The sequence below is a fragment of the Triticum aestivum genome, chromosome 5B, assembly GCF_018294505.1.
Source record: "Triticum aestivum cultivar Chinese Spring chromosome 5B, IWGSC CS RefSeq v2.1, whole genome shotgun sequence".
Taxonomy (NCBI): Eukaryota; Viridiplantae; Streptophyta; class Magnoliopsida; order Poales; family Poaceae; genus Triticum; species Triticum aestivum.
The window spans coordinates 685,573,405-685,601,348 of NC_057807.1; the positions used below are offsets into that span (position 1 = coordinate 685,573,405).

Here is a 27,944-nt window from a genome sequence, read left to right on the forward strand (position 1 = left end):
TGCAACGGCAGTTCGCGAGGTTTAAAATCGTCAAGAAAAAAGTGAGACAGAACTGAGACTCGAACCCGAGACTATGTTTGTGGTGCGCGTGCTGTGCTAGCCCCTCAGAACGACAAGCTCCTCTGCTAGATATGCAACATGGTTTTTAAAGAAACAAATGACATCGGCAAAATCTAAATGACTTGACGCCAGTGAACAGAAAGGCTAGCCACTATAAATCCTAGGAATTTGTAACTAAAATAGCAGCCCGGTGCATATGAACTATAAGTCGCAAGACACTTAAATTTTTTAGAAATTTTGATCATTATTTTTGTTTCAAAAAATGTAAATACTTTTTCAAACATGAATCTATTCAAATTTATGAAAAACAAATGAAGCACTCAAAAATTTCCGGAAAATGTGAACACTTTTCAGTTTCTCAAACATTTCTTGATAAAAGCAACAAATATGAAAATAAATTATAATTTTTTGAAATTCCAAAAACTATTTTAAAATACAAATATATTTTTGGAAAAATAGGAACAAAATTTGAAAATGTGATTTTTTTTAAACTCCGCAAACTTTTTTTGAATTTGTGAAATTTTTTTGAAAACATGATCATTTTTTGAATATGTGGATAAATTTGTTAAAGGCTGGAACATGTTTTAAAATTGATGAATATTTTTTTAAGTTTTAAATAAAATGTGAAAATGCGAAGGTTTTTTGAAATTATGAACATTTTTCTCAAAACACAAACATTTTCCGAAATTACAAACAATTTGTTCAATACGCATTTGTTTTCCGAAAATTCAAAATATATGACATTTTTTAATATGTGAACTTTTTAAAAATTAAAGAACATTTTTCGTATTTATGATTTTTTTTAGAAATGAGAACATTTTTTCAAATTGCTCGAACATATTTTGAGTTTGTGAACAAATTTTCAAAAACATGTTTTTTGCCAGATTTGTGAAAACATTTTGAAAGTGAGAACACTTTTTCAAATTTCATATCATTTTGTGAATTTGGGAACAAAAACATAAAATGTGAACCTTTTAAAAAACTGAAATGATTTTATTTTTTCTTGATTTTTCCAACATTTCTTGTAAAAGAAGCGAACAAATTTAAAATTCTGAGCAAAATTTCAACAGGAACATTTCGATAAAATGAACCAATTTAAAAAAGTTCAAACATTTTTTTAATTCCCAAGCATTTGATGAAAAAGGAAAAAATAAAAAAGGGAAAGAAAAAGTTGGTACAGAACAAAATGAAAAAGGGAAGGACAAGAAATTTGAAACGGAAAAAAGAGAAAGAAGAAAAAACAGGAAATAAGAAAGAAAAACGACAAAGAAACAGAAAAAAAAACAGTTGACAAACCTTGTAGAAGGTTCTTCGGCACCAGAAAAACTGACAGGTAAAGTTCCAGAACATTCCCAAAACCGGGATCGGTGGATGCGCATCTCACTGCTAAATCGGCTTGCCCGTGTCGATTGAATGTGTGCGGTGCACCGACAATTTGACGCAGAATGCGTCAAATAGGAGATCACGGTAAAACCAGCACCGGACAATCGGGCAAGCCAAAAAATTTGTAGCAACCCAAGTGCTAAAAATTTCTTACTCTGCTATGGTAATCGCGCTTGCTCACGGATGGATGAAAGTGGGCTTACCCAATAAGTAGCAACACGCGGTTTTTAGGAAGTTGCTAACCTGATCTAAACAAAGAAAGCTGCTAACCACCAATTCGCGGAACCTTCCATCCAGTTTTGGGAAAGTGCTATACGTTTTTTCCTCTTTCTTTTCTGTCTTTTCTTTATCGTTATCTGTTGGTTTTTCATTTAATTTTTTTATGGTTTTTATTTTTTTTCCTGTTCTTTTTTACTTCTATTTTGTTTTCTCCTTAGTTTTTCATTTTTTAGAATAAATGCCAACGTTATTACAATATGCACTAAAAATTTCTTATACTTTGGAAAGGAAATTAGATACAATATGAGCATTTTTAAATAGAGGATAAGTGTTATTTTTTTAAACATTAGCGGAAATTTTTATATGTTATGAACGTTTTTTTAAAGGCAAGAATAAACATTTAATTTCATGAATATTATGAAAATACCCCGAAACATGTTTTAAAATGCACGAACAGGTTTTTTTAATGGTGTGAAATATATTTTGACTGGTAAGAAACATTTTTATGAAATTCGTGAATGACTTTTAATATTTTCATGACCCTTTTTCCGAAAATAACATGATGTTTTTAAATGGGTCAGCGCAAATATATTTTATACAGTGGATGAATATTTGTAATCGGGCGTTGAACATTTATGAAATTTTCTTTAAGGTAATTTCATAAACATATATATTTAGAGGTATAAAAAACAAAAAACACATTAGTGCGCCATATCAAGGACTTTCGCTGGAGGTGACGACCTTCTCCATAGCGCCCACTCCTCGCTTTAGCTTGCTTAACGCGGGTTATAGAGGGCAGGCATCCTGAAGCAAACAACAGAATTGGCCGGCCCACCGTGAGAGACCACATACTCATTTGTATTCTGATCTTTTTCACATTCTTTGTTACTCCCTCCATTCCAAAATAGATGACCCAACTTTGTACTAACTTTGTACTAAAGTTAGTACAAAGTCATTTATTTTGGAACGGAGGGAGTACCTTTTTTGGTTTTTATTACTTTTATTTATACTTCCAATTATACTAAATGTGTATATTATAAAAAGAAATAAATTTATAGCTAAGATGATCATATATTTAAAAAATATATTCATCAAGCATTTGAGAGAATGATGGTCATGTAATTGAAAAATGTTAATCAAGCATTTTGAAAATGTAAAATGTGTATAGAAAGAACCTTTCTCATGTATTCAAAAAATGTATACAAAAAAAAGGTTCAAGCAAGCATTTGAAAAAATGTTGATAAGGTATAACGTTAATCAAACATTTCCAAAATAAAAAATGTGTATAGAAAAAATGTTTCTTCTGTATACGAAAAATTATACAATGTGTATGTTAAATGTAGATCAAGTACTTCAAAATGTTAAATGTGTATAGACAAATGTTCATGAGGTATACGAAAATTGTACAAATGAGTGTGGAAAAAATAGACATCAAAATATATGTTCAAACAAATGTTAATTATGTATTTTAAAAATGTATGTACAATTAAAACAAATGATCAGCATGTATTTGAAAAAATGCTGACCATTTATTCCACAAAGTTATCATAAAATGTTTTTAAGAAGAAAAATGTATGTCTTGTATTTGAGAAATGTACAGTATGTATCTAAAAAATGTTTCACGTGTACACTGAAAATGTGCACTGTGCACTGAAAGAAAATAGACATGTGTTGGAAAACCAAAATATAAAGAAAGCAAAGAAAACCGAAGCATAATGAAGAAAAAAAGAAAAACCAGTATGAGAAAAAAGGAAACTACAGAAAAGGTGAAACAAGAAAACCGAATAATACCATTGTAAAAAAAGGAAACAATGGAAATAAGAGAAGGCGAAAACCAAGAAAGAAACAAAAAATGAAGAAAAAAATAAAGAAAAGAAAAACACTAGTAAAACCAGGAGCGAGCGAGCGCTAAAAGCGGGCAGCACAGTACTATATAACACTTCAAAAAATTTCAGGCAAGACCGAAGATACTCTTGCTATAAGGGAGATATAGGGTTTGCGAGTTAAAGACACACCCGAAGTAGCAGTCGCCTCTACTAGTTTCTGACTGGGTCGGCCGTTTTTTTTTTTTTTGCTTTTTTGTCCGCTCCCTCATGAACTTCTTATATTTTTCCTATTTGTTTTGCCATAGTTCACTCCTGCTGTCCCGCATGACCAGAAAAATAAACAAGTTTTGTCCTTAGATAAGTACTCTGGTATCTTGTTGTTCCTTTTCTTTATTTGTTTTGGAATTTTCATGCGTTACACTAACACATTTATCAGACTAGTGAACATTTAAAAAAACATGAAATATATATTCAACATTTATGTATGAAAGTTTAGTTTTTATATATAAGGCGTAAAAAATAGTATTTACATTTTAAAAAGTGTAAACATTTTATAAATTGCACGAGCAAAGTGTTAAAATATATGAATATTTCTTAAATATGCAATAAACCTTTTTAAACTACACAACGAACAATTTTGAAAAACACTACGAACGTTCTTTTTGAAGCAATGCATTTATTTGAAGAACACTGTTACTACAAGATCAATAATTTGTAGATATACGGCTAGAAGTTTTTAAATAAATGATTAACAGTTTTGAAAGAAGGTTTTTTTATATACATGATGAACAATTTTGAAGAAAAGATGAACATTTTTAAATATATGATGAACAATTTCTTGATACATGGAAACAATTGTGAATCCATGAAGAACATTTTTGAAGAAAAGTATGAACTATCATAAATATGTGATCAACATTTTTTAAGTGTACGATGAATATATATTTTTAAACACTATGAACATTTTTTAAACCATGGAAGCGTTTAGAAAAATGAAGAATTTTTTAGCACACGATAAACAGTTCTAAATAGTAAATACAAGGGAATTGCAAAAAAAAAGTAAATACAAGGAGAACGATTATTAATAGATGATGAATTTTAAATATATGATGAATATTTTTCATATATGCGCTGAATGGTTTCTCAAAATATACGATGAACCTTTTTAAACTACATACATGACAAATATTTTTTGAAAAAAACACTTAATATTCTGTAAACACGATGAAATTACTGTCAAGCTGTGTGCTTAATGCTTAACCTCAAGCGCAGAATGTAGCCTAGAATAAACATGGTGTTGGCTACCGCCTAACAGCAAACATAGAGGTAGGAATGGAAGAGGATAGAGCAAAAAAGGTGAGCGGAGACGAATTTACCGTTTGGATTTTAAGCGTGGCAACCCTAACATTTCTTATGCCAACTTTAGTTGACTTGAGGTTGGCGAACATGGCAATTTTCTTAAAAAATGAAGTGGGACAAAATTGACATGTTCTACCAACTAAACTTGCCATCTCATGTCAACTAAAGTTGCCATCAAAAAACGTTCGGGGCGACATACTAAAAATCCGAATATTTGGGATTTATCGGGGTCCAATTGTTTTGCAGCTCATCGACTCTGGTGCCTGGTAGGCTTAAGAACCACCAGCAATGAGGTACTCCCTCCGTTCTAAAATAGACGACCCAATTTTGTACTAACGTTAGTATAAAATTGAGTCATCTATTTTGAAAGCGGAGAGAGTATCACTGTCCATCTGTTCGGTCCTCACTGATAACAATCACGAAAGATGATACTACAAAATATTGGAGTAAGACTCAGTGAACCTCCATTATTTTGCTTCCGTTTCAACCAAGCTACGTACTAATCAATGGATTTGGTCCTCACTGGTAACAATCATGAAAGATGAGACAAATTTTTGCTGCAAGAGATACAATCAGTATGAATCAGTGGTGGTTGCACCCATGAACTCCTCGTCGGTGACGAGCCTGGCGAGCGCCTCCGGAGTGAGGCACACCTCCAGCGCAATGCTCCCTCCGCCACCTCGACCCTCGTACACCATCGCCTTCCCATCAAACTTGTTCCTGGCGTCGCTCCGAACGGTCACCGGCGCGCCCCACCCGAAGTCGTTCCCATACACGTCGAACCGCGGCGAGCTCCCTGTCAGTCCCCATGGGAGCGGCAGCCACCAGTGCGGGCAGGCGCCTGAAGCTAGGCTCCTGAGGCCAGGACGCGAGCTTGTTGCTGGCGCATGCCATGTCGAGCCTTTTACGAAAGGGTCGTGCCGTGCCAGGCCTTTATATTGACGTGTCGGGCGTGCCACCCATATTGGGCCAGGTTAAGGGAAAGGTTTGGGGAGGGGCGTGGGGGGGGGGATTTCAGAGGATTTGGTGAATCCCTTCCTTCCACCCAATCCCCTTGAAACCCCCCAAACCCCTCCAGCCACAATCCCCTCCGTATGAAAAACTTGTTTGGTACGGAGGGATTCCCATATTCAGATAAGATGGTGCAAACGTCTAAAAATGCATTCTGTACAAGTAAACAACATCATATTAAGAAGAGCTTGCTACAAGAGAATAATTTTGCAGCAATTCTTCACATCAACAACATAACTTTTGCATGACTTTAGATCAATATCTCGTCACAACAATATCAATTATATCACAACAACAACATGATTTCTCATAAACAACATGACTTGGAATCAATAATATCTCAACTGTGATCTTTCACAACAACACCATAATTCTGCAACAAACATAATGCAACACAGGGTACTTGTACAATAGCTCACAATTAGTTATATTTTTACAGACCAAGCAACACTGAAAATGATGTTGTCATACAGATGAATTGCTCTTAATGATGTCATGATCATCCAATTTTTGAATGGCCAAAAGTTTGTCCAGATTATTTAATCTTGCTTCTCTGGTTGCCCGAGAACTTGATCATAAAACAAAAGCAAAATGGGAGTCTGGTGGGCCACCTCAATCCAAGCATGTTCAGTTTAGCATAAAACGAAAGATCACTTCTAACAAAAGGAACAGAGTCCAAAAGTCTTCTTCCCATCTATAAAAGAAAATTGCCATTGAGTTGTCATGTGTGTCTTATACATGCCTCTAGACCCTACATTGCAAGCATAGCTCCATGCATAAACAAGTCTGTACACCAGCACAAGCATGCCCACGGGCAGCAAACGAGAAAAAAGGACAAAGGTTTAGATAGATCATACAGTTTGCAGATATGTATGTTGACACATTTCATGGTATCATGCAATTTCTCGTTGTCCATCTACGTGGATAGCATGTCTGCAGATGCTATTTCTGAACACCGAGATTGCAAGGTAACTTATTAGACCAAAATTTAGCCGCTCAAACACTCAATACAACAAAATACCAGTATGTCAAAAACAGCCAACAACATTGGGTTTGTTTTCTAATACCCTTTCAATCTACAGGGACTGCTCATCCTAATTGTGCAGTTTTAGGTAGCCATGTCAACACCGAAGAAACATCGATTGAAGATCAATGTTCCCAAGGGAGAAGATGTGCACACAATCAGTTTGCTTGCTATAGAATTCCATTTTTAAAAATTGATAAACACCAAAAAACTGAGTTCATGGCGTGCTACTACAGAACTCATAATAAGTCTGTCGAAGTCGAATTTCATACCAAGAGTTTGTTTACCTGTTAAATATGCAGCGATCGTCCAGGATTATCTGAAACTCGGATCATCTTTTGAAAAAAAAAACCATGCTGACATACAGAAAAGTTTAAGTGTGTTGTAGGATGGTGGGGCTGTGGAGTCCGATTATTTTCATGCGACTATACCTTGGCTAACCTATGTTCTAGTACTCTAGTTCGCTCAACGAATTACATCTAGTGTAAGAAACGCTCTTATATTATGGGACGGAGGGAGTACAAATGTACACAGATGCACCAGTGTCTTCATCATTCACAGCAGTAGTAGCATGTACACACCCCAAAAGGTTCTGGGCCACGCGTGGAAAATCCACTCCAAACCTTTTGTACCAAACGAGGCCTCAGGAAAAAAAATTGTGTCTAAAAAAAAACTTCAGAAAAATTACGCAAAACTACCACCGTAATTCCCCATCCCACCTTCGTTTTCTCTCCCCTCTCTCCCACTTCTCTGGTTTCGTCCCGCTCACACCCGACCTCGCCTCCCGTCGGATCGCCGCCGGCCCCGCCCGCCGTGGCTGTCCCCGTCCTCACCGCCTCCATCCAAGCCGGCTCCGGATCCAGGCCGCTCAGTCCCCGCCCGCGCCCCCACACGTCAATCTCCGCCGCCTCCGGCCCCGCCCGTCACGACCTCCCCGCGTGCAGATCCACAGTCGTCGACCTACCCGGCCCCCGATCTGCCCGGCCCGCGCTCCTCCCCGTCCACAGGTACTGCCGCTTCCCTCTGTGGTTCTTCTGCTGCCCGAGCAGAAAGGACTCCGCTGTATGCTAGTATTTCATTTTTCATCATGCTCTGTATGTCATTGCTGCTGCTCTGTGATGCCATACCCCCCCAAACAAACTGTTGCTTTAGAGCCTCTGAGATGCCAGGACCGCATGGCCTAACCTAAGAATTTCTGAAGGTGCATGAATTTCAGTGGCCCCATACAGATCATTGTAAGAAAAATATCACAATTCTTCACTGCCATCAGTCAATACTCCATAGTCTAAGATGCTAACAAAGAAGTATTTGTAGTGAAGATGTTAGGGAACAAGCATGTACACAACTCTACTTAAATAGCATTGCAAGAACATGTAAATTGTGAAAGAAGTTTTATGTGGTCTTGGCATCTTACAGACTCTAGAGCAACGATTCTGTTTGCGTGTATGGTACATCAGTTCTTCCCAGATGATTTTAGAAACTGCCTACCTTGTATATCAGTTTTCATTATCCTTCAATTACTGGTGATGTTTGTTTCATGCAATTTGCTCCGTGCCATTATCCTAGAGCACCTTTCCTGCATGCTCATACTGAATGCAGAATTGATTCATTGACTGAACTCTAGTAATGCGCATAATTCAGTTGTACAGTCTAAACGTCTCAGAAACTGCCTCACTTCTACCGTTGCAGCATAGAAAGAGGGAACCCAGGAACCCCTGTACGGCCTCAGCTTGGTCATAAGTATTTCGAGAAACCCCAAGAAATCTGAAGAAACCCGGAGGGAGGGACACCACAGAGGAGGCCGGACAAGATGATCGGCGTGGGGAAGGCGAAACAGTACGCAAACGTGCTCGACAAGCCTCTCGGTCGTGGGAGACAGGAGGTACGCGTCTTCCCCACATCAAAATTCCCTCAGATACCGTTAGTCAGGTATAGGTAACCGAAGCAAGTTCATGGGTTAGGGGAGTAGTTGAAGGGAAATTGTTTCAGATCCTGGTCAGTTAGTTTGAGCAGCATGACTGTTTTTTGGTCTGTAACTGTGGGGGCATTTTTTTGTATTGTTTTGTTATGTAGTAGTATGCAATTGGAATGCGAATCTAGTTGAAAGTTGAAACCGAATACAGGGTGGTACTGGTAGCTGTAATGAGATAGGCAACCTGTATGTCCTGGAGGCCAAGGGCCAGTACAAATATACTAAGTACGTGCGGAAATATACACAAAAACTCTTATGAAAAATGGGAATAACATGTCGTATAAAGGAAACTAATAAGTTTCTCTAACAGTAGGTTCCATTGGAGACGTTCAGAAACTATTGCCCAAGCCAACCACTCAGTTCATGTGTTTATTTAGGAATGGAAGGAAATACGTTAATATTGTGCATATCAACAAACTTTATTGAAGTGAAAGTTACTGTGCACTCCAGTGATACTTTCAAATGGATAATTTTTTAGAGCTAAAATGTTGCCTTTGTTCTATCTTGATTGCAGTATGCAAATATGTACTTAGTTACTTCCTAAATGTGAAAAAAAAAATGTAAAATGTGGTGGCACATTCTTTTCATTGGTATTTGCCTTTCTGAAGTTAAATTGAAGCTTTTGACAGTGGCTGCTTGTATTTATGCCAAATATTTTGTATCATAGGACAAGTTCCGTATACTATAGTCATCACACATCACGTTAGTACAGCATGAAAGAATACTTGAACCTAAACTATAGTTGCTGTCTTGTAAGCAATAAGGAACTGTTTCTTGAGAGGGCCAAATACAATAACAAACAACTCTTGCGTTACTTTGGGATGGGGGTGGGGGTGGGGGTGGGGGGGGGGGGGGTGTTAAATAAATAGCATCAAAATATTTCGAAGTGAAAGTTAACATTTATTCAATTTGTAGTTTGTAACTTGTGGCAAAATATTTCATTTAATATTTCTAGAGCTAAATATATTGCTTCTTGTACCCTGGTTGCAGTATGATAATGTGTTAGTTCCTGAATGTGAAAGGATTTCAATGTAAGATGCAGTGGAACAGTCATTCATTCAATTTCTAGTTTGTAACTTGTGGCAAAATATTCTATTTTCCCCTTGTTTTCTTATCATACATGTTGCTTACCAAATGTTCTGTGTATTTCATAGGTCAGTTTGAGTGCTTTTGCATTCCTGTTCTCGGAATTGGTTCAATACAACCAGACACAAGTTGACAACATCGCTGAGCTGGAACGAAGGTAGTCCCTATTTCTTGTTCATACATCTGTTCATGTTGTCGAGGAAGCTTGTGTTCTAGTTCATTGTAAAGGAAAACCCTTTAGTCTTGTTAATTGTGTCTACAGCACCTGGTTCTTTACTGTCCTATGGCATATCATTTTATCTCAACTCGGTTTCAGTTTGGTGAGACTGGTGAACCTGTGTTCTATCATGGGAAAAATAAATTGGTTGGTACCTGGTGTCCGGTACAACCTTTTTAGCCAGTAAATACTACTCTTTGTTATCCAGTTCACATAATGTTTCAGGTGCTATGTGTTTTCCACTTACTGTATGCTATTGTCTTACGTCTTCCAGAATTTCAGAGAATTTAAAGGTTTACACTACTTGTTATGTTGAGATGTTTCTCTGATATTTTATATGCTGCGACTATAACATTTGGTTGGTGCAATTTCTGCAGCCTTATTTGTACATCTCTCTGCTGTTTCAATGTATCTACTACTTATTGTGAATTAAATCTTTATTATCTTACCATATAAGACACTATCTCTCTTAACTTCTCTTTGGAGAATGGAGACAGCAGTATTATTGTGCTAAACCATGCAAGGACATTCAACAGTGTTTCTCATTAAAAATACGTTGATCCATTTTCATGGTTTAATATTCTTTGATGCTGGGCATGAGATCTGTTCTCTTTGATGATTTATACACAGGCTGGAGGACGCTGGTTATGCTGTTGGTGCAAGAGTTCTTGAACTGCTGTGTCACAGGGAGAAGGTTTGATGCATAGTTCTTTCTTATCCCATGATTTTATTGGTCCAAAATATGGCTCTGTAGTAGAGTATCTGTCTCTTCATACACTTCCTCGCTTCTTTGTTGTGAGTGGCATGCCATAGTCATCTCCTTTTACTCGCATAGCTTATTTTGGATGCATCACTTGCCTTTCTTTAAAGAGATAACTCGCACACACTCCCTTTCCAAACATAATAAATCAAAACACCAACCACTACAGTTAGATTTGTTGCCGAAATATTGGTTTCAAGCCCGAAACTGCGAGCGGATGGCCAGTCAGCTAAAAAAACGCTAGTCATAGCACAATATCTGTAGCACATCTAACGTGCGGCTAATGAACCAAAATATCTGGATAGAGTTGTTGGAAGAAATTGTAATTGATAAAGATTTCCAACTGTAATGTTGAACGAATTTTCCGAACTAATTGAATAATGACAACTTAGTGTCACCTCATCCCTTATGCACTTCGTAAATATGAATATTTATGGGCTATTATTTCTCTAAGGGTTCCAGGGTGTTCTCCAAATTTAGATCGCTAACCCCCTTTGTTGACTTGTTGTATTTATGCTTTCAAAAAATTATGCTGTTGAGGTAATCATGCTAATATTGATAATAATCAATTCAGGGGAATAGACGAGAGACTCGACTGCTGGGGATTTTATCATTCATTCACAGCACCGTATGGAAAGTACTGTTTGGAAAGGTAATCTATTCTGCATACTTCTCTTTGCACTGACTGACACAGATTGGACAAACATACTTAAGTCAGCTTTCAGCATTACATTTCTGCCATCCAGCTGGTGCTTTTTTTTTGCACTGATTTAATTTAACATATGGGAAATAATGATATTAAATAGAGCTGTACATGACCACAGCCGTTAAAATGACCTTTAACCATTAAAGCAATCTCCCAGCTCACAGGATCACCAGTTCATCACACAAGTTTACACAACCATTACTATTCACAAGCATAGTTCAAAAAGCGCTAGACGTTAATTGTGCGTTTTGCCACCGCTTTGCGCTTTACTGACCAAAGCGCATGCTTATGCACAGATTAAGCGCAGTTATGCGCAATGCGTTTTGCCAACGCCTAGAGCCTAGGCGCGCCTTTTTTTAACTATGTTCACAAGATGACAAGTGAATATTCCAGAATAAAATAACATCCATCTAATGCATTCCAGAATAACATAACAAACATCGCATAATTTAGGATGTTGTAAATAGCATGGAAGTCATTTTCAACAATTTATCTCACAAGCATGAGCACCAAACAAGAGCTTGGACGGAGAACCTAACATGAATTGTATTTCCATATTTTGACCGTTTGTGCTGTTTGGGATGTTATTGTTCAGGACAGAAGAATCTTTGGAGTGGTGTTCTCCAAATTTCCATCTTTTGTAGTAGTATGAACCTAATTTTTCTGTGATTTGTAAATGATGTGTACTCTTCAGCAAAGATATAATTCCCAGTTCCTTCAATCCTCCACAACGCAGGCGACCGGACCCTTGCTCTTCAGAGCTATACCCACTGTCTGGGGACGAACCCTGGTCCTAAAATTCCTACACAGGCCCTTTAAAAAATTCCTACACTAGAAGATTTATGATTCTCCCAATTTATACAATTTCCTATCATGTTGTAGCGAATCCATTTATAATACATGATAGTAAATGAGAACGTGTGGTCATATAGTCATCACTGGAGTGAGTGCACTTATTGATTGCTTATCCTGATAGGTGCTTTATTTATAGTTTCCAGGTGGCTGACTTGCTTGAGAATTTTATTGTTTCCAGGTGGCTGACTCGCTTGAGAAAGGAACAGAACATGAGGATGAATACATGATTAGTGAGAAGGAGCTTCTTGTTAACCGGTTCGACAAACACTTTTTTAAACTCATAGTATCTCCCTTTGGCTACAAGGCTAAAACAGTGGCTTTGATTTTGTTTGTTCAGGTTCATTTCCGTGCCGAAAGACATGGGGGCATTCAACTGTGGAGCTTTTGTTGCAGGGATTGTAAGGGTGGGAGCTCCAGCTGAAATATCCAGGTCAAACATGTCTTGTTGGATGAACAATGAATGGCTGAACACTTGTTTGAATTTCTTGTAGGGCGTATTGGACAATGCTGGCTTTCCCGCGGTTGTGACGGCGCATTTTGTGCCAATTGAAGGCCAGCAGAGGCCCAGGACAACGATCTTGATTAAATTTGCTCAAGAGGTAACATAGATGAAAGGCAGTAAGATTCTGGGGCCAATGTTTAGCATCGAGCTAACGCTGTTTTTAATAAATTGCTCATTTTCAGGTTATACACCGGGAAGCGAGGCTCGGCTGAAGCTCATGCCATCTATGTACACCTCATTGCGGAAGATTTCTTTTATCCACCGAGTTAATCTCGTATTACGACTTTGTACTAAATCTGCGACACTTATTTTGGGGCGGAGGGAGTATTAGATTTGTTCCTGCTACCTTGTATGGAAGGAGCGTCTCGGAATTCTTGTTTGCACACTCTCAAAACCTGTCTGCCCAGCCATGACGAGTTATGGTGAATCTGGGCAAGATGTACATGTACTGACATGTGCATGAACTGCAAACTCTCATAATGTGAAAGATATGGTTTCGAGAGTACAAAGAAAAGGCAAACAAAACACAAACAGAGCACCAGTTTCAAGCTACAGGTGGATGCAACATTTATGAGCCTCTGTATGCGCTCTATGTAACTCGTGCTCCCTCCGTAAAGAAATATAAGAGCGTCTAGATCATTAAAGTAGTGATCTCAACGCTCGTATATATTTTCCTTTACGGAGGGAGTACACTTGTACTCCTCTTTCCAGATTCGGTTTGTTTGCATATGGAGGAACGGAAACAAGGCAATGCATTGGCCAGATGTGTTGTAGTCATCGGCAAGGGGACGCAGAGAGACATGGCCGGTCAGGTGTTCTTGTCAAAGGCGCCTAAGAGCATCTCCAGCCGTTCGCCCCCAGGGCGCCAGGGCGGCGAAAAAGAGCCGCCTGGGGGCGAACTGGCGCTAGCTTCGCGCGTGGGGGCGACTCCGTTTCTAGTCGTTGCCCCCCAGGTCGCATGAACTCGGCAAAATTTCATTGAAATTTGTAAAAAAAAATAAAACATGCAAATACGCCTACTACTACGCCAAACTACGCCTAGCCACGGCGCCGCATCCACCGCCCGTCATCTACATGCCGAGGTTTGTAGAAACGGGTGTAGTCGTGGCCGCCATCGCCGCCGTCGTCGTCGTCGTCATCGTCACGCGCCCCGTCGGAGCCGCCGCCGACCCTGCTGCACCCCTTCCCATGGTCGCTGACGCGTGGTGGGGCGCTGGATGGTCCGGCCTTGTCCTCCTCGTCGTTGTCGAGGACGATGACGCCGCCCTCCTCGCGCCCACGGCGTCGGGCCTAGAGCTTCGCATATGCCAGGCACTGGCGGCGCACCTGCTCGCGGACGTAGTCCTCCTTCGCCCATTTTAGGGCAGCCTCGTCGTCGGGGGCCACCATGTCGACGTGCTCCGGCTTCACGGGGAGCAGGCCCAGCTCGGGTTTCGGCCGGACTAGGCGGAGGGAGCGCGGGGAGGGGCGGGCACCCTTGTTGATGACGAGGGCGCCGGAGCGGCGTCTCCTCCGGCTCTGGCTTGACGGGGCGGAGAGCCGGCGAACCGGAGGAGAGCGAGTCGGAGCCCGACGACGAGGACGTCCCCGGCTCCAGGAGCTGCCACGGCGGCAAGAGAAGGACGGCCGCGCCGGGTACTCGAGGGGCGACACGTTGCTGGTCTTGATGTGGTTGAGGACGGCCTCGAGGGTGCGGCCTGGCACGCCCCACCACTCATGCCACCTGTCGGCGTTGAGGCGGCCGCGGGGGATGATGCCGTTGACGGAGGCGATCTGCTCTTGGCGGCGGCGCTCGAAGTACATCGTCCACAACGTTTCGCTGTCGGCTGCGTACCTCGGCTCGTTCCACTGCTCCTTCGTCAGGGACGAGCGGATGCGGGCGATCTCGGCTCGCTGTGCCGCCCCTTCGGGCACCGGTGGCACCGGGACGCCGCCGGCGCTAAGCCTTCACGCCCCCGGCACACGCATGTTCGGGGGCGCCGGATACTCGGCCTCGTAGAGGAGGCGCGCCTCCGGCTCTTGGAGATGGCGGCGGCCGAAGCTGTTCGCTGCCGCGCCGTCGCCTGGAAATCTCTCGGCCATTTGCTCTTCGGCGGGAAGGGGGGAGAGTGTTGCTTTGTGCGGCGAACGCGAGGGGATGTGAGTTGTGGCGTTCAGCGGCGGGGAGGTCGCCTAGCCGCAGCGGGGTGGCGAGAGGCTGCATGCCGGGCGACGCGTGGCGGGAGCGGGAGGGACGCGCGTCGCTGGCACCTTCACTGTGCCGCCCGCGAGGCATCAATGGACGTTGACCGGCGCAGCAGCCTTGGCCAGCCTCGGCATTGATTCCCGCGGGAACCGAGGTGATGAGGGCGACGAAGCGGCGTCTCGCTGACTCGTCGGGCCCATCCTCGTTCGTGTCAAAATCGCGTTCCCCGGCACCCCCAGGCGCCCCCAGCTCGCCGGGTTCGGCCTGGGTGTGCCGGCGCCAATTTCGGTCCAAACTGAAAAAAAAGGGGCTCCTGAGGACGCGACTGGGCTGATTTTTGGGCGTCGGCACGAAGAAATCGCTTGGGGGGCCGTGTTAGGAGCGCGGCTGAAGATGCTCTAAGCACGGCACACCCCACTCTCGATAGAGCCGGTGCTACGACGGCATGCCCTGCCCTGACAAAATCGCAACGTCGATGAAGCACTTTTCCGGTCCTCGGATGTCTCTCTGACTAGAAGGAGGAGCACTTTGCCGGTCCTAGAAGAAGGATGGCTGCTCTCCGTCGTTTGTTGTTGATACGCAGGCGCAGCTGTGACATGGTCTGCAGTGCGCACGCAAGCAGTGACGATGGCCTAATAGATTGAAGTTTGGCTGCGGACTAGCAAATGATTTTCTACTCCTCTAGAGTTCTATATATATTATCGTTGTGTCAAAAAATCGTCGTACATTTACATTTTGAGACAGAGAGTACTATTAATAAGTGCAGGTCATGGCCTCCATCGACCATCATCACGAACGCAAGCAGTGACGATCGACTCATACAGTCGTACGTCGCCTAACAGATTGAAGTTTGACTTTTTGCAAGAAACCCATGCGATAATGTAGACCAGTAGACGGATTCCTACTTACCTATCACCAGTGCCCACCTACCACTTCCTGAAAAGTTGCATTGGACTGCTAGATGAACTGGTATACATAAACACATAGTGCTACATTGCAAACACAGCTCACGTAAAAAGGGAACTAGAAGGGATGGCGCCTATGAAGGTGTACGGTTGGGCGGTGTCGCCATGGATGGCCCGGGTCCTCGTCTGCTTGGAGGAGGCCGGCGCCGAGTATGAGATCGTGCCCATGAGCAGGAGCGGCGGCGATCACCGGCAGCCGGACCACCTCGCCAGAAACGTACGTATGTTACTAGCTTCTCCGGATCCGGTTGAGCTACTGCTTATATGATTTTGAGTTACATATACTCAGTCGTTTCGAAGCAAGAATCAAATATTGTCAACTGCGCGCGTTACTTTGCACGGTCAAGGTCAAATATTCCGTCCAACAATTTCGTGTGTGTGCAGCCCTTCGGTGAGATCCCGGTGTTGGAGGATGGCGACTTGACGCTTTACCGTAAGCCATCATGCTTTTTGATTTTTGAGCTATGTTTTTCTAGGTAGCTATTGTACGAAGTAAGAAACTCCCTGGACCTGATGTTATTATGGTGATGCCTGCTAATAATCTCCAAGTCAGGTAATTGACACCAAAGTTATGAATTAGCCAGGGGAGCACATCAAACGTACCAGTTACCAGGTTGCACACGGCGAAGAGTTCTCTGTTGAACACAACAGAGCGGACGCCGACGCTGTGCACGTCAAGGCGCACGAGGAGGAGGCCGTGGCGCGAGACAAGGGGCACCGCGTGGTCGAAGAAGCCAGGATTGTCTAGGTCGGGGAAGAAGGAGTTCAGAGATCGGCATTGAGAGCCCCAGACCGGTCGTGGCGCTGGGACCCTCTACGGGGCCGTCGCTGGACGAAACAGCCTCGGAAAGGGGCCGAGCGGCACGCGTCCTCCGGCAGGCAGCGGCGGAGGAAGGAGGGGTCGGCCAATACGAGGCTGCGCCACCCCTTGCACGCCGTGGCGCAGCGGAAGAGAGTGGCCACGTCCTTGACGCGTTCGAGGATCCGGAGGACCACGTCGTACGGGAGGGACGCCGCCGTCGCCTCGGCCATGTTTCTTTCGATCCGTGTGCGATTGGAGGCCGAGCAGGAGCAGCAGATCGATCGGGACTCCTAGTGTGCTAACTGCCGCCCGGGTACATCGTCTATGTCCAACACGAGTTGATTTTATTTTTTTTAGAAAGTCACGAGTTGGATTTTTTAGGGGTAAGACCGTACTTTTCTTCCTTTCGATTCTTTTTTTCCCATTATTATTTCCAAACTCCTTTTCTTTTCGTTTCTATTTAGGATTAAGATATCGAAAAAAAGGTCAAACCGTGTATCTCCTTTTTGCGCTGGCCGGAGACGGGCGCATGCACGTACTATGATCGTATTTGCACGCTTGAGTCAAGTTAGATGACCATAAAATCGTATTTTTAAAGTTCTAATATCAAACTGAACATACAACGCAAGTTCTATGACTTTGGGTGATATTACCTCTAAACTGAACTAGTAGAAATGCAATTAAATAACTGTTTTGAATGAAGACTGAACCAAGACAGGGCAGCTATATTTAGCACTTATGCTAGTTCACCATGGAAGTATCCTTCTCCTATTGCAGAATCCCCGGCTAGAATACCAGAAAAACTGAAGTCCAAGATCAATTAGCGCAGCTCTGTTGAGGAGCGACGGATCACGGATACATCCTGGTCACACAAGCTCTCTCCCTATTGTTCCTCTTTTACCACCCCTTCCCAGCCGAAGACTATATGCCTGTGGTGTGCTAGCGCTATACATCCAAATTTGCAAACCCTTCTAGTGAAATCAATAAAGATCATTCATATACGTAGAAGATAAATCAGCAGCGAGCCTACATGAACTAATAATATGCATAGGCATATAAAATTATATTTCTTTGACCTATCAATGAAGAAGACGGAAATAGGCATTATTCAAGATCAGTAGATCTCTTAGGCATTCAAGAACAAAACACGCAACAAATATTCAATCACGACCTAGGCAGACAACTCCAGAATTTATATGGAAAATAAAATAAAATATACCACTTCAAAACTTAACTATTGGGAGGAATGAAAAATATTACTTAACTTCTGTACTGACAGTGAAGAAAAGGAATATCCAGTTGCACAATAAGATCAGAAGTTCTTGATGATCCACACTTAAAGATGGACTTGCAAACATTTTATAGGAAATATGTACTCTGACTAATTTTAGCCTAAATATGTCAGTTCTGAGCATGGACATCTATTTCTCTACTTTTTAATGTTGTAAACATTGAATATGTTAACAAAGTGAAGTGACAACTATGATGGCTAATTAACCAGTATGCTAATCTACTTAGTTAACGCGGGAAAATAAACAAATGCTGATTTTTTTTTACTTTATTCCACGAGGAAACTCTTCACCTGTCGAAGTTGTCGGGTTCCTCTAAACAAGACGTGAAGTCTCAAGAAGTTGTAATAAGAGTTTTGCTGACCAGACAAAAGAAGTTGTAATAGCAATGCTAATTAATTAACCATTATGCTCAAAGAAAACCTGATGCAGAAAAATAGCCTGATAATCTTGACCAGAAGTAATCGCTATCTCAAGATTAGCTAATCAACTTAGTTAAATAACGCAGTGAAATAATCAAACATGCCTGTCATTCTCACATGTGCAGCAAGCGCACGTACAAGCAACGTATATCTCACTTGCACAAGAATATTATACCAGAAGTACTTTACCGCTACGCAGAAGTCTCTTTCTACTCACTACTTCGTGCAAGCACCGTATCTCATTATCCCCTATACTTAAATACGTACATGTAACTATATATGCCACCTAGTTCTGTTTGTTAAGCCAAAGCAAACCACACATACTGCACACTACAGGTAGTTGCTAGGAATACACACATCCTCTGATCAACATGACCATCCCACCAAAGCCTTTGCTCTTTGCCCTCCTCGGTTGCCTCTGCTTCTGCAGTTCAGTCCTAGCAGCTCGTGAGCTCGGTGATGACTTATCAATCACGGCGAGACACGAGAGCTGGATGTTACAATACGGCCGTGTGTACAAGGATGCCACAGAGAAGGCTCAACGGCTTAAGGTGTTCAAGGCCAATGTCGGGTTCATTGAGTCCTTCAATGCCAAGAACCACAAGTTCTATTTGGGAGTCAATCAGTTCGCTGACCTCACCAACGAGGAGTTTAAGACGACAAAGGCTAACAAGGGATACAAATCTAGATTCGAGAGGGCTCCCACGGGATTCAGGTATGAAAATGTGAGTTTGGATGCACTCCCCGCAACAGTAGACTGGAGGACCAAGGGTGCGGTCACTCCCATCAAAGATCAAGGCCAATGTGGTAAGTGCATAGTATACTTGTGAATATCTCTCTCCGTATTTTGCGTGAAAAAATTATGCAACAATGTATCCCACACAATACAATCATTTGTAGGTTGTTGTTGGGCATTTTCTGCCGTTGCTGCAACTGAGGGCATCGTCAAGCTGAAAACTGGCAAGCTTATCTCTTTATCGGAACAAGAGTTGGTAGACTGTGATGTCCACGGTGTGGATCAGGGCTGTGAGGGTGGGCTCATGGATGATGCCTTCAAGTTCATCATTTCAAACGGTGGCCTGACCGGTGAGTCCAGCTACCCATATACAGCAGAAGATGGCAAATGCAAGAGTGGATCCAAAGATGCCGCCACCATCAAGAGTTACGAGGATGTGCCAGCCAACAATGAAGGTGCCCTCATGGCGGCTGTCGCGAACCAACCTATTTCAGTAGCCGTCGATGGTGGTGACATGACGTTCCAATTTTACAAAGGTGGAGTGATGACTGGTTCTTGCGGCACTGACCTAGACCATGGTATTGCAGCTATTGGCTATGGAAAGACGACTAATGGCACAAAATATTGGTTGTTGAAGAATTCGTGGGGGACAACATGGGGTGAGAATGGGTATTTAAGAATGGAGAAGGATATTTCCGACAAGAGAGGCATGTGTGGTCTTGCCATGGAGCCTTCCTACCCTACTGAGTAGTAAAAACATCAAATGCCACATCTCCACCTACATACACAAGATTAAATAAACATGTGCACCTTCTTTAGGGATACCGGTATATTTCTTCAATTTGTGTAAAAATATATGTCCTTATTGTATTGCAAATGTATGCATCATCAATACCGTGTAAATATGTTCAGCATGTAAATGATGGTTATGATTTATCTTTACGTGTTTTATTTGATTTTATGTTGCTACATTTGATTTACGTTACGTACACTACCTTGATAACAAGATGTTTTCTTTTTCTTTCACCTCCGCCCTACCAAACTTCCATGGTGGGCTCAAGCTCGACTCGACGATGCCATCGAACAACATTATTGCCAAGTCTACTGTGACGAGGACCAAGGGAAGCACACACGGAGGTGGAGGGGGTCGTAGCTAGCTGCGGACGAGCGGTACCAAGCCCCCGCCGCCGATGTCCTTCTCGGACTCGAGCCCAGCCGTCACGGGTGAGCACGGAACCCAAAAGCACGTCAATGGTCCGTCTGAGGGGGCAGACGCCCACACAGTTACAGTAGAGGCGGCAGCGTGGGTGTGTCGGCGAGAGAGAGCGAGGGAGGCGTCGGCCGGCCACCGCACAGCCGAGGAAGTCGATGCCACCGTGTCCGGCCTGTGCAAACGCCATGACGACGACCTCCTCAAGCCATGCCTTCCACACGGGGAACCGAATGCTGCAACCGAGTTTCCACTTTCCATGCTCGTGTGTGCGTGCAGTCTGAACTGAACCGAAACGAGCACGCACCTTTTTTACTTCGAAATTAACCAAGGTCGGTCGCCATTGGATTGGATCGGATTGGGGTAAAGGTTTGACCTCCAAGCTATATATAGTACGAGTGGTAGCTAGCTGCGGACGCACGAAGCCGCGCGCCGCTGATGGCCTTCTCGACCCCGGCCGTCGCGGGTGAGCATGGAGCCCAAGAGCGCGTCGACGGCCAGCCCTTGGCCACGCTGAGGGAGACGGCGTGGGAGCGGACGCCGACGAGACCCGCAGCACGGCGACGATCGATGACGACCGTGCCCGGCGGCAGCGTGGGCGTGGCGTGTCGCCGAGAGACAGCCGACCAAGATCGTCGCCGGGGTAAAGGTTTGACCTTTTCTTTATTAGCGGGTGCGTGCGCACGGCCGGGGTAAAGGTCGCCGCAGCACGGCGACCTTTGACCTGCTCCTGCATGCGCGCACTGCAGTCTAAAGTTAAACTACTCTGAAAAATCAAGGTTTCTTCTCTTTTCGTCTCACGCAGCCGCCATTGGGGTTGGGGTTGGGTGTGCGCAAAAGATCTCACCTTTTTTACGTACGGTGGCCGGAGACAGCTCCTCCTCCACGTCCCACCCAAAGTTCTCACCGCCGGCCAGCCAGTGTCAGGGATGTGCCTCCGCCCTTTCCAAGTGGACTCGCCTAGCTACGTGCCCAGCATCACGTACAACGGCCATCCCTCACTTCCTCCCTCAAGTGAGCGTTGCCGTACGTGCACCCGCACACGCACACGCCATAGAGAGACGCATTCTTTTTTGGAGGTGCTGCTTGGTACGCGGCGGATCGGAGCCTCGGTCTATGGTAATTTGTCTCTGGTGGGCGCCGCGGTGGCGGGTCATCGGCGCTTTGCCGAGCTGCCGTGGTTGGCATTTGCTTTTTCTTCTTTTTCTTAGTGTGTTGTGCTGCTCGCCACAGCGTTATCTGTACTCGGTGTTGGTTGCTTTGAAATATAAAACGGGGGAAACCCTTTTTCGATAAATGCTCGAAATCTCAAATTAAGGACTCGCACCTAAAAAAAACCCTCATTAAGGACTAAAAAAGTTGCTAAAAAAATCCTCCAAAAAAATACCCATTAAGAAATCACTGACTCACGTACGCCATCGTCATGTCTGCTTGAAATGCTCGAATCACTAATTAAGGAATTAAAAGTATCTCTTGCAAAAGTTACTCTTCATCTAATCTCATACGGACAAATGGCACATTGCATATGCGCAACTTGTTGCAAAGTGACAATTTTCATCCTTTTTTCTCTTCGTATATTCATTTTCGATATAGTTTATCTTTTGAACCGTGTGTCCAAATCTTGAACCAATTTCACTGTTGAATTTCTCTCGCCGAGATCTTGGAAACTAGATATCGTACTAATAGGCTTTGACGACCTTCTTTTATGAAAAAAAGCAGGAATAAAGATACGAAACCCAAAAGATGGTAATAAAAAAATCAAAACTGGGAAAAATGTCGAAAACTGGAAAAGAAAACCGAAACAGAAAATGGAACCCAGAGGCACAATTGTGTTTTTCACGGAACCACATGCTATGCATTTCCATTTTCAGGAAGCGTAGTTGTGCTTCTCGTAGAAGCACATTATGTGGTTTTCTCTTTTTCCCGAGGAAGCACAACTGTGCTTTTCTCTTTTCGGGAAATACAGTTTGTGCTTTTCATGGAAGCAAAACTATGCATCTCGCAGAAGCACATATTATGCTTTTCTTTTTTCGGGAAGCACATTTGTGCTTTCTCGCGGAAGCACGAGTTGAGCTTCTCCTGGAAGAAAGGATGTGCTTCTCACGGAAGGAAGATTGTGCTTCTCACAGAAGCACATGCATGATGTGATTTTCCTTTTTCATGTTCTCTGCAGAAGGAAAACATTGCTTCCTGAGAAAACATTTTTTCCGCAAAAATATAGAGAAAACCAAGTAAAAATCAAACATCCAAGAAATATAAAATAAAAACCAAAAGCGCATGCAGCAAAAAAAAATCATGAGGGTGCACTAGGTCGCGACACGTGGAGGTGGCTGGACGCACCATGGCATGCTCCAGACCGAGAAAGTGAACTTTGCGGGGGGGGGGGGGGGGGGGGGGGGGCATCGAAAGGGTATCTGGCAAATCCCATATATTCCCCAAATCTGGTATTTTAAAATTTTCACCGTGAATGGAATTTTTCTAGGAAATACCAATGATTGCTTAGAATTACTTTGAGATTGACTTTGCATTGTTTGATTGTTTGTCTAGAACCATGAAAAATCCAAATGCAACTAGTTGGAAACCCTAGCAAGTCTTGGTAGGAACCCAAGCCATTTTGAAAATATTATTTGGGCAAACGTATTTTCAATAAGCCCCAAATAATATTCAAAGCGAAATTAAATTCCCAAGAATTGAGATGGATTCATTTGAGTCAATTCAGAACCAACGGAAACGGAATTGTTCAAAAATGGTTTTACATTTTATTTGGCATAAAGATGAATTCCACAAGTCCAAATAATATCCTTGACCCTCTGCCAAATTTATAAAATGAATCTGAAACACTTCGGTTTCAAAACAAAAATTCAAATTCAAAAAGGAAAATATAAGTTGCAGAATTTATATATCCATTTTGTCCAAACAAAAAGTTCAAGCATTCCTTTTGGAATTTAGAAAATGTTCTCTGTTTGAAGAAAAAGCAAATTTAAATTCTATTTGAATTTACAAAACAGACAAAAAAGAAAAAAAATGAGAAAATAGAAACAGAAAATAAAAGAACAAAAAAAGAGCCAACGGCCCAGCCAGCCAGGTCAGCCCAGCCAGCCCTGCGCCCCTCTCTGCCCTCTCTCTCCCACTGACCACCCGGGCCAGCGCTTCAGCTTCAACCTCGCGCCAACCGCTCGCCCACCTCGTGCACCCGAACACCCACATTGCCACCACCCCACGTTTCGCGCGGCCATCGTGCGATCTAGCCTTAGCCACCGCGCACATAAATACCCCATGCCCCACTCTTCATTCTGCCCCAATCAATTCAACACGAGGCCATCAGGCTACTCCGCCGCGACTACATTGCCACCGCCTCTGCCCTAGCTCGCCGCCGGCCTGTTCCGACGAGTTGAGCCATTCCCGAGACCGACCAGTGGCGCCGCTCGAACCATCACACTCTGGCGCCCCGTGGACGCTGTTGGGTCCATATTTTACACATCTTTATAGCTCATTTGTTATACATTATCTCTGCATATCATGTTCCATTGAGCGAATTATATGTCCATATGCAGGGTTTCTAGTTTTTATCCTTTTCACCACGAGCATTGCATAATCTTTATTCTTTGTTAGTTTTTATTAGTTTTCTTTATCTTTGTGTGTCTTGTAGGTGAGATGGACTTCCCAAGTACTTAGCACGATGAAAGGAGTTCAAACGGTGGACATCCGGGATCCAAACTAAGCCATTTCGAAGGTGGAGAAGTCATTTTTTTTCAAAGTACTCCAAATGAAGATCTAAAACCAGAAATGAATCGGCGTCGTTCATACGAATGCAACGAGTCCAAGAATATCAAATTCGGAGTTCGTATGAAGAAATGGCGACCGTTTTACCGGAGGAGGACATGCCAAAAGACAGCGCACGGTTGTTTCGGCGGACGTTTGACATGCAGAAAACTCCGAAAATTGGCTTCCAGATGGGATTCTTTACCGATTTCATACCCAATTATTCCCACGGGATCCTTGGCTCTTAATGACGGGATTGAGAGAGGATAAGGCTCATCGATCTAGAGGCCTTGCATCAAAGGAGATAAGCCATCAAGGGAGGAGGCTATGGGAGAGCTATTATATAACCACCTCCAACCCTAGCCGTCGCCATCACGTCTCATTCATCATATCATCTCCAAGTCCAGCCACCATCCACCCGAAGAACAACATTGTTGCATCCTTGAAGGAGACCGGAAGGGAGCCGCCACAGTGGGGGCTGGCCATGGGCCGCCACCATCACTACTAGGGAAAAGGCTAGCAACAGCGCGGGTTTTAGATGTATCAGTAGCGCGGGGATCGGCGCTACTAATAAGGCGCTACAGCTAACAGATAGCAGTAGCGCGTGCTCACCGGCGCTACTGCTACACAAGTGTAGCAGCAGCGCTGTTAGCGGAAGCTCGCTACTGCTAGTAGCTCTAGCGCGCTTTGCATTGACGTGCTACCGCTATCGCGGCGCTGTTGCTAACTTTTATACACTCGCTACTGCTAATTTAAGTAGGTTTTTTTGTTTTTTTGGCATATTTGTTTTGTATTTGAACAGGCTTTATAGAAGAATCTTTAGCACATAGAAATGTCATCATGATACACAGAGAAATGCCTGCGAAACCACAAATGTAAGCATAGCATGGACATACAAATAGTCTCATCATAATCATCATCCAACACAAAGTGATATCTTGTCATCATCTCGAAAATAGCGATACATGCAAGTCTCTAATACTTGCAACTACAACAACGTCATCCATCTAAACAAAGGTATACGCAAGAAGTGCTATCACTATGAGTGAGAGCGGAACTATGTAGTACATGAGGTGGCGGTTACGAGTCCCCTCTCGCGCTAGCGTGAACCTCAAGTAACTAGCTTCTCCTTCTTGTCTGCTTTTGAAGCCTTTATGGCTGGCGTCCGTGAACCCATTCACTTGCGCCTAACACTCATGCCACTCGTTGTACACCCCCGGAACCTTCCCTTTGTACACGACATAGCAATTCCATCTCGCCATCAAGAAACTAGGTACCCGTTAGAGATGCATGTTCATGAAGAGGAAGTACAATCATATATATGCAACAAAATATACTAAAGCAACACCGAAAAAGAAAGGGTTAGCAACTAGATGCAACATACAGTATGCAAATTAATTAACTAGAGGTACACAGGTCATCGTACGCAAACTAACAAAGTAGCGTTACGCAAGTTCGGCAGGGACCGTGGACATCACAAAGTTTCATCGCTACAAAAAGTATACAAGTTCAACCGACACATATCATCATCATCGGCATCATAAATCACTAGAAGTTCCATCCTTCCATATCATCGAGGACGAACCCTAGCTTCTTGAACGGCGTGAGGTCTAGACGTTGCATGCCTATGCGAGTTCGGACGTCAGCTCGCGATATAGGGCCGTGGTGGAACATCCCCTTCTCATCGACGACTTCTTTCATGATGATCATCGCAATGTAGCTTTGGATGCGAAAGAAGTCATCTCTAAGTTTATAATCCGCTTCTCCATGAGATTCTAGCCACTTGTGGATACGATCATCATTTCTGCTGTTAATGCGAAGCTTTTGGTGATCCGTGTTGAACTGAATCATGAGATGGACGATGTAGAATCCATCCTTCTTGCTTGGTTTTGGGACATGGATGTAGGAGAAGTTAGTTTTATGCGCGAAACACATCTTCTTGTTCCTTTGTTTCTTGATCTGCACGTGGCCACCTCTAAAGCTGAAGCCTTGGAGAGCATCATCTAGAATATTCATTATGTGGGTGTAGCCTTTTTTCTCGTAGTCTCTGGAAGGGTCAAAATACACGGCGTGGGAGACTTGCGGGTAAAGAACGATAAGGACGGCGCGCCCGTTGCTGCAGGGAAAAGACACCTCAAATTATTCCCTATATGAGAGAGAAGGAATGATTGAAATGTACGAAAGGGTTGTCCGGAACTGACTTACTTTGGATGATAAGGCACGAGGACAATTTCCCGGTCCTTATTCTGTACCATGAAGTTTTGGAGGTACTCCCTAGCAGTTTCACGCTCAAAGTCGCCGAGACTCAAGAAAGACTCGTGCATGTAATACGGATCTGCCACACAGATTTGCGAGACTCCTTCACTCTTCATGACGGAGCTCATATGTAGCGCAAAAAGGCGGACGATAGTAAAATCAAGCCGCCTTGTTAGAAACATCTCAAAGATATGGTCAAACCGCAGGAAGAACACCTCCGCGGGCCGTGTGTCGATGTAGCACTTCCCCTCAGGCACACGAGCCATGTATGTCGGATATCCTGGATCCTTTGAGGCTAGTAGGATTTTCTCAGTCGACAGCACATGGTCGTGCAGTCTCCTGAGATCCCCTGATAGTGCCTCCAGCGGTTTCGGCGGTAGCATCAGCTCGCCCGTGAGATGGAACATGACCGCACTTTTCATGGGTACACGCTCTTCAGAATGCATCGTCTGGCTGCTATGTGCTCTGGCTTGTTTGGAGGCAGTTACCTTCCCCGATCTCTTCCTCTCCTTTTTCTTGGGCACACCTTCCAGACCCTTCCTTAACCCCTGCACCAGTGTTCCCGGGCTAAGTACTATATGACCCTCGCGCCCGGCTAGTTGAGCCTGTGTTGAGGCGGCATCTTCAGGCGTGTCCTGTGAGGATTTCATGAAGAGAGACTTTTTGCAATCCATGGTACGACCCTGCCCGGGCATATCATCCATATCCTCATTAGCAAGCTGGTAGCCCAATTCGTCATATGGTTGACTCATCATATCTATATCACAGTCATACGCGTTTGTATTGAGGAAATCCATAGGGTCGACCTTCGTCTCATCATCCACTCTCTGTTCTACAGGAGAAATTACATCAGCCAATACTATTGCACCCCCTTCATCATGTCGTCCGCCGCTCTCACCCGGCACTACAGGAGCTGGTAATTGCGTAGGTGGGGTGGTGGTCTTCGCACATGCTTGTTGATGTGTGGTAGTTATTGGTGTGCTCTCGGTCGGCTCCAGACGAATAAGATTCTTCGGCCATAGCAGCACCCAATTCTTGCAGCTTCCAATCCGCGGCGGGGTCTCATCGTCCGCTTCCACATGCTGTACTGGAGGAGGCAAATCCTCGTGCCCCAATTTCACACTGGTCAAGCTAACCCTGAAGTGCCCAGCGGGGATCGGCTGGTTGTGGAACGTGCGTTGAGAGGGGTCCATTATCATCCCCTTTCCCACGTCCACCTTCTGGCCTTTGATCAAGTAGAGTATGGTGCACATAGTTTCTTTCGCCTGCAAACACATATGTCTGTGGCGTAAAACAACCGAAAGGCAACAAAAATGGAATAATATATATATATATAT

General features: G+C 43.5%; 2 protein-coding genes across 5 annotated transcripts; both read left to right on the forward strand.

The window, feature by feature from the left end:
• The first annotated feature begins 7,582 nt into the window (after window positions 1-7,582).
• Window positions 7,583-13,532, forward strand: LOC123114212 (trafficking protein particle complex subunit 5). Of its 2 annotated transcripts, none has more exons than XM_044535594.1 (9): window positions 7,583-7,889; window positions 8,572-8,764; window positions 10,009-10,097; window positions 10,788-10,851; window positions 11,492-11,569; window positions 12,657-12,733; window positions 12,816-12,882; window positions 12,970-13,077; window positions 13,163-13,532. In XM_044535594.1, exons 2-9 carry the CDS (start codon window positions 8,693-8,695, stop codon window positions 13,190-13,192), a joined length of 585 nt encoding a protein of 194 aa, XP_044391529.1. In that variant the 5' UTR covers window positions 7,583-7,889; window positions 8,572-8,692; the 3' UTR covers window positions 13,193-13,532. The 2 variants fall into 2 exon arrangements, with proteins under 2 accessions (XP_044391529.1, XP_044391530.1); XM_044535595.1 differs by having other exon boundaries at window positions 7,601-7,889; window positions 8,577-8,764.
• Window positions 13,533-16,107: 2,575 nt separating this feature from the next.
• LOC123117665 (senescence-specific cysteine protease SAG39) lies at window positions 16,108-20,200 on the forward strand. 3 transcript variants are annotated; one of them, XM_044538378.1, is made up of 4 exons: window positions 16,108-16,347; window positions 16,515-16,563; window positions 16,680-19,450; window positions 19,544-20,200. In XM_044538378.1, the coding sequence occupies exons 3-4, from the start codon at window positions 19,015-19,017 to the stop codon at window positions 20,128-20,130; spliced, it is 1,023 nt and encodes a 340-aa protein (XP_044394313.1). In that variant the 5' UTR covers window positions 16,108-16,347; window positions 16,515-16,563; window positions 16,680-19,014; the 3' UTR covers window positions 20,131-20,200. The 3 variants fall into 3 exon arrangements, with proteins under 3 accessions (XP_044394313.1, XP_044394312.1, XP_044394311.1); XM_044538377.1 differs by having other exon boundaries at window positions 16,711-19,450; XM_044538376.1 differs by having other exon boundaries at window positions 16,515-19,450.
• The last annotated feature ends 7,744 nt before the right edge of the window (window positions 20,201-27,944 follow it).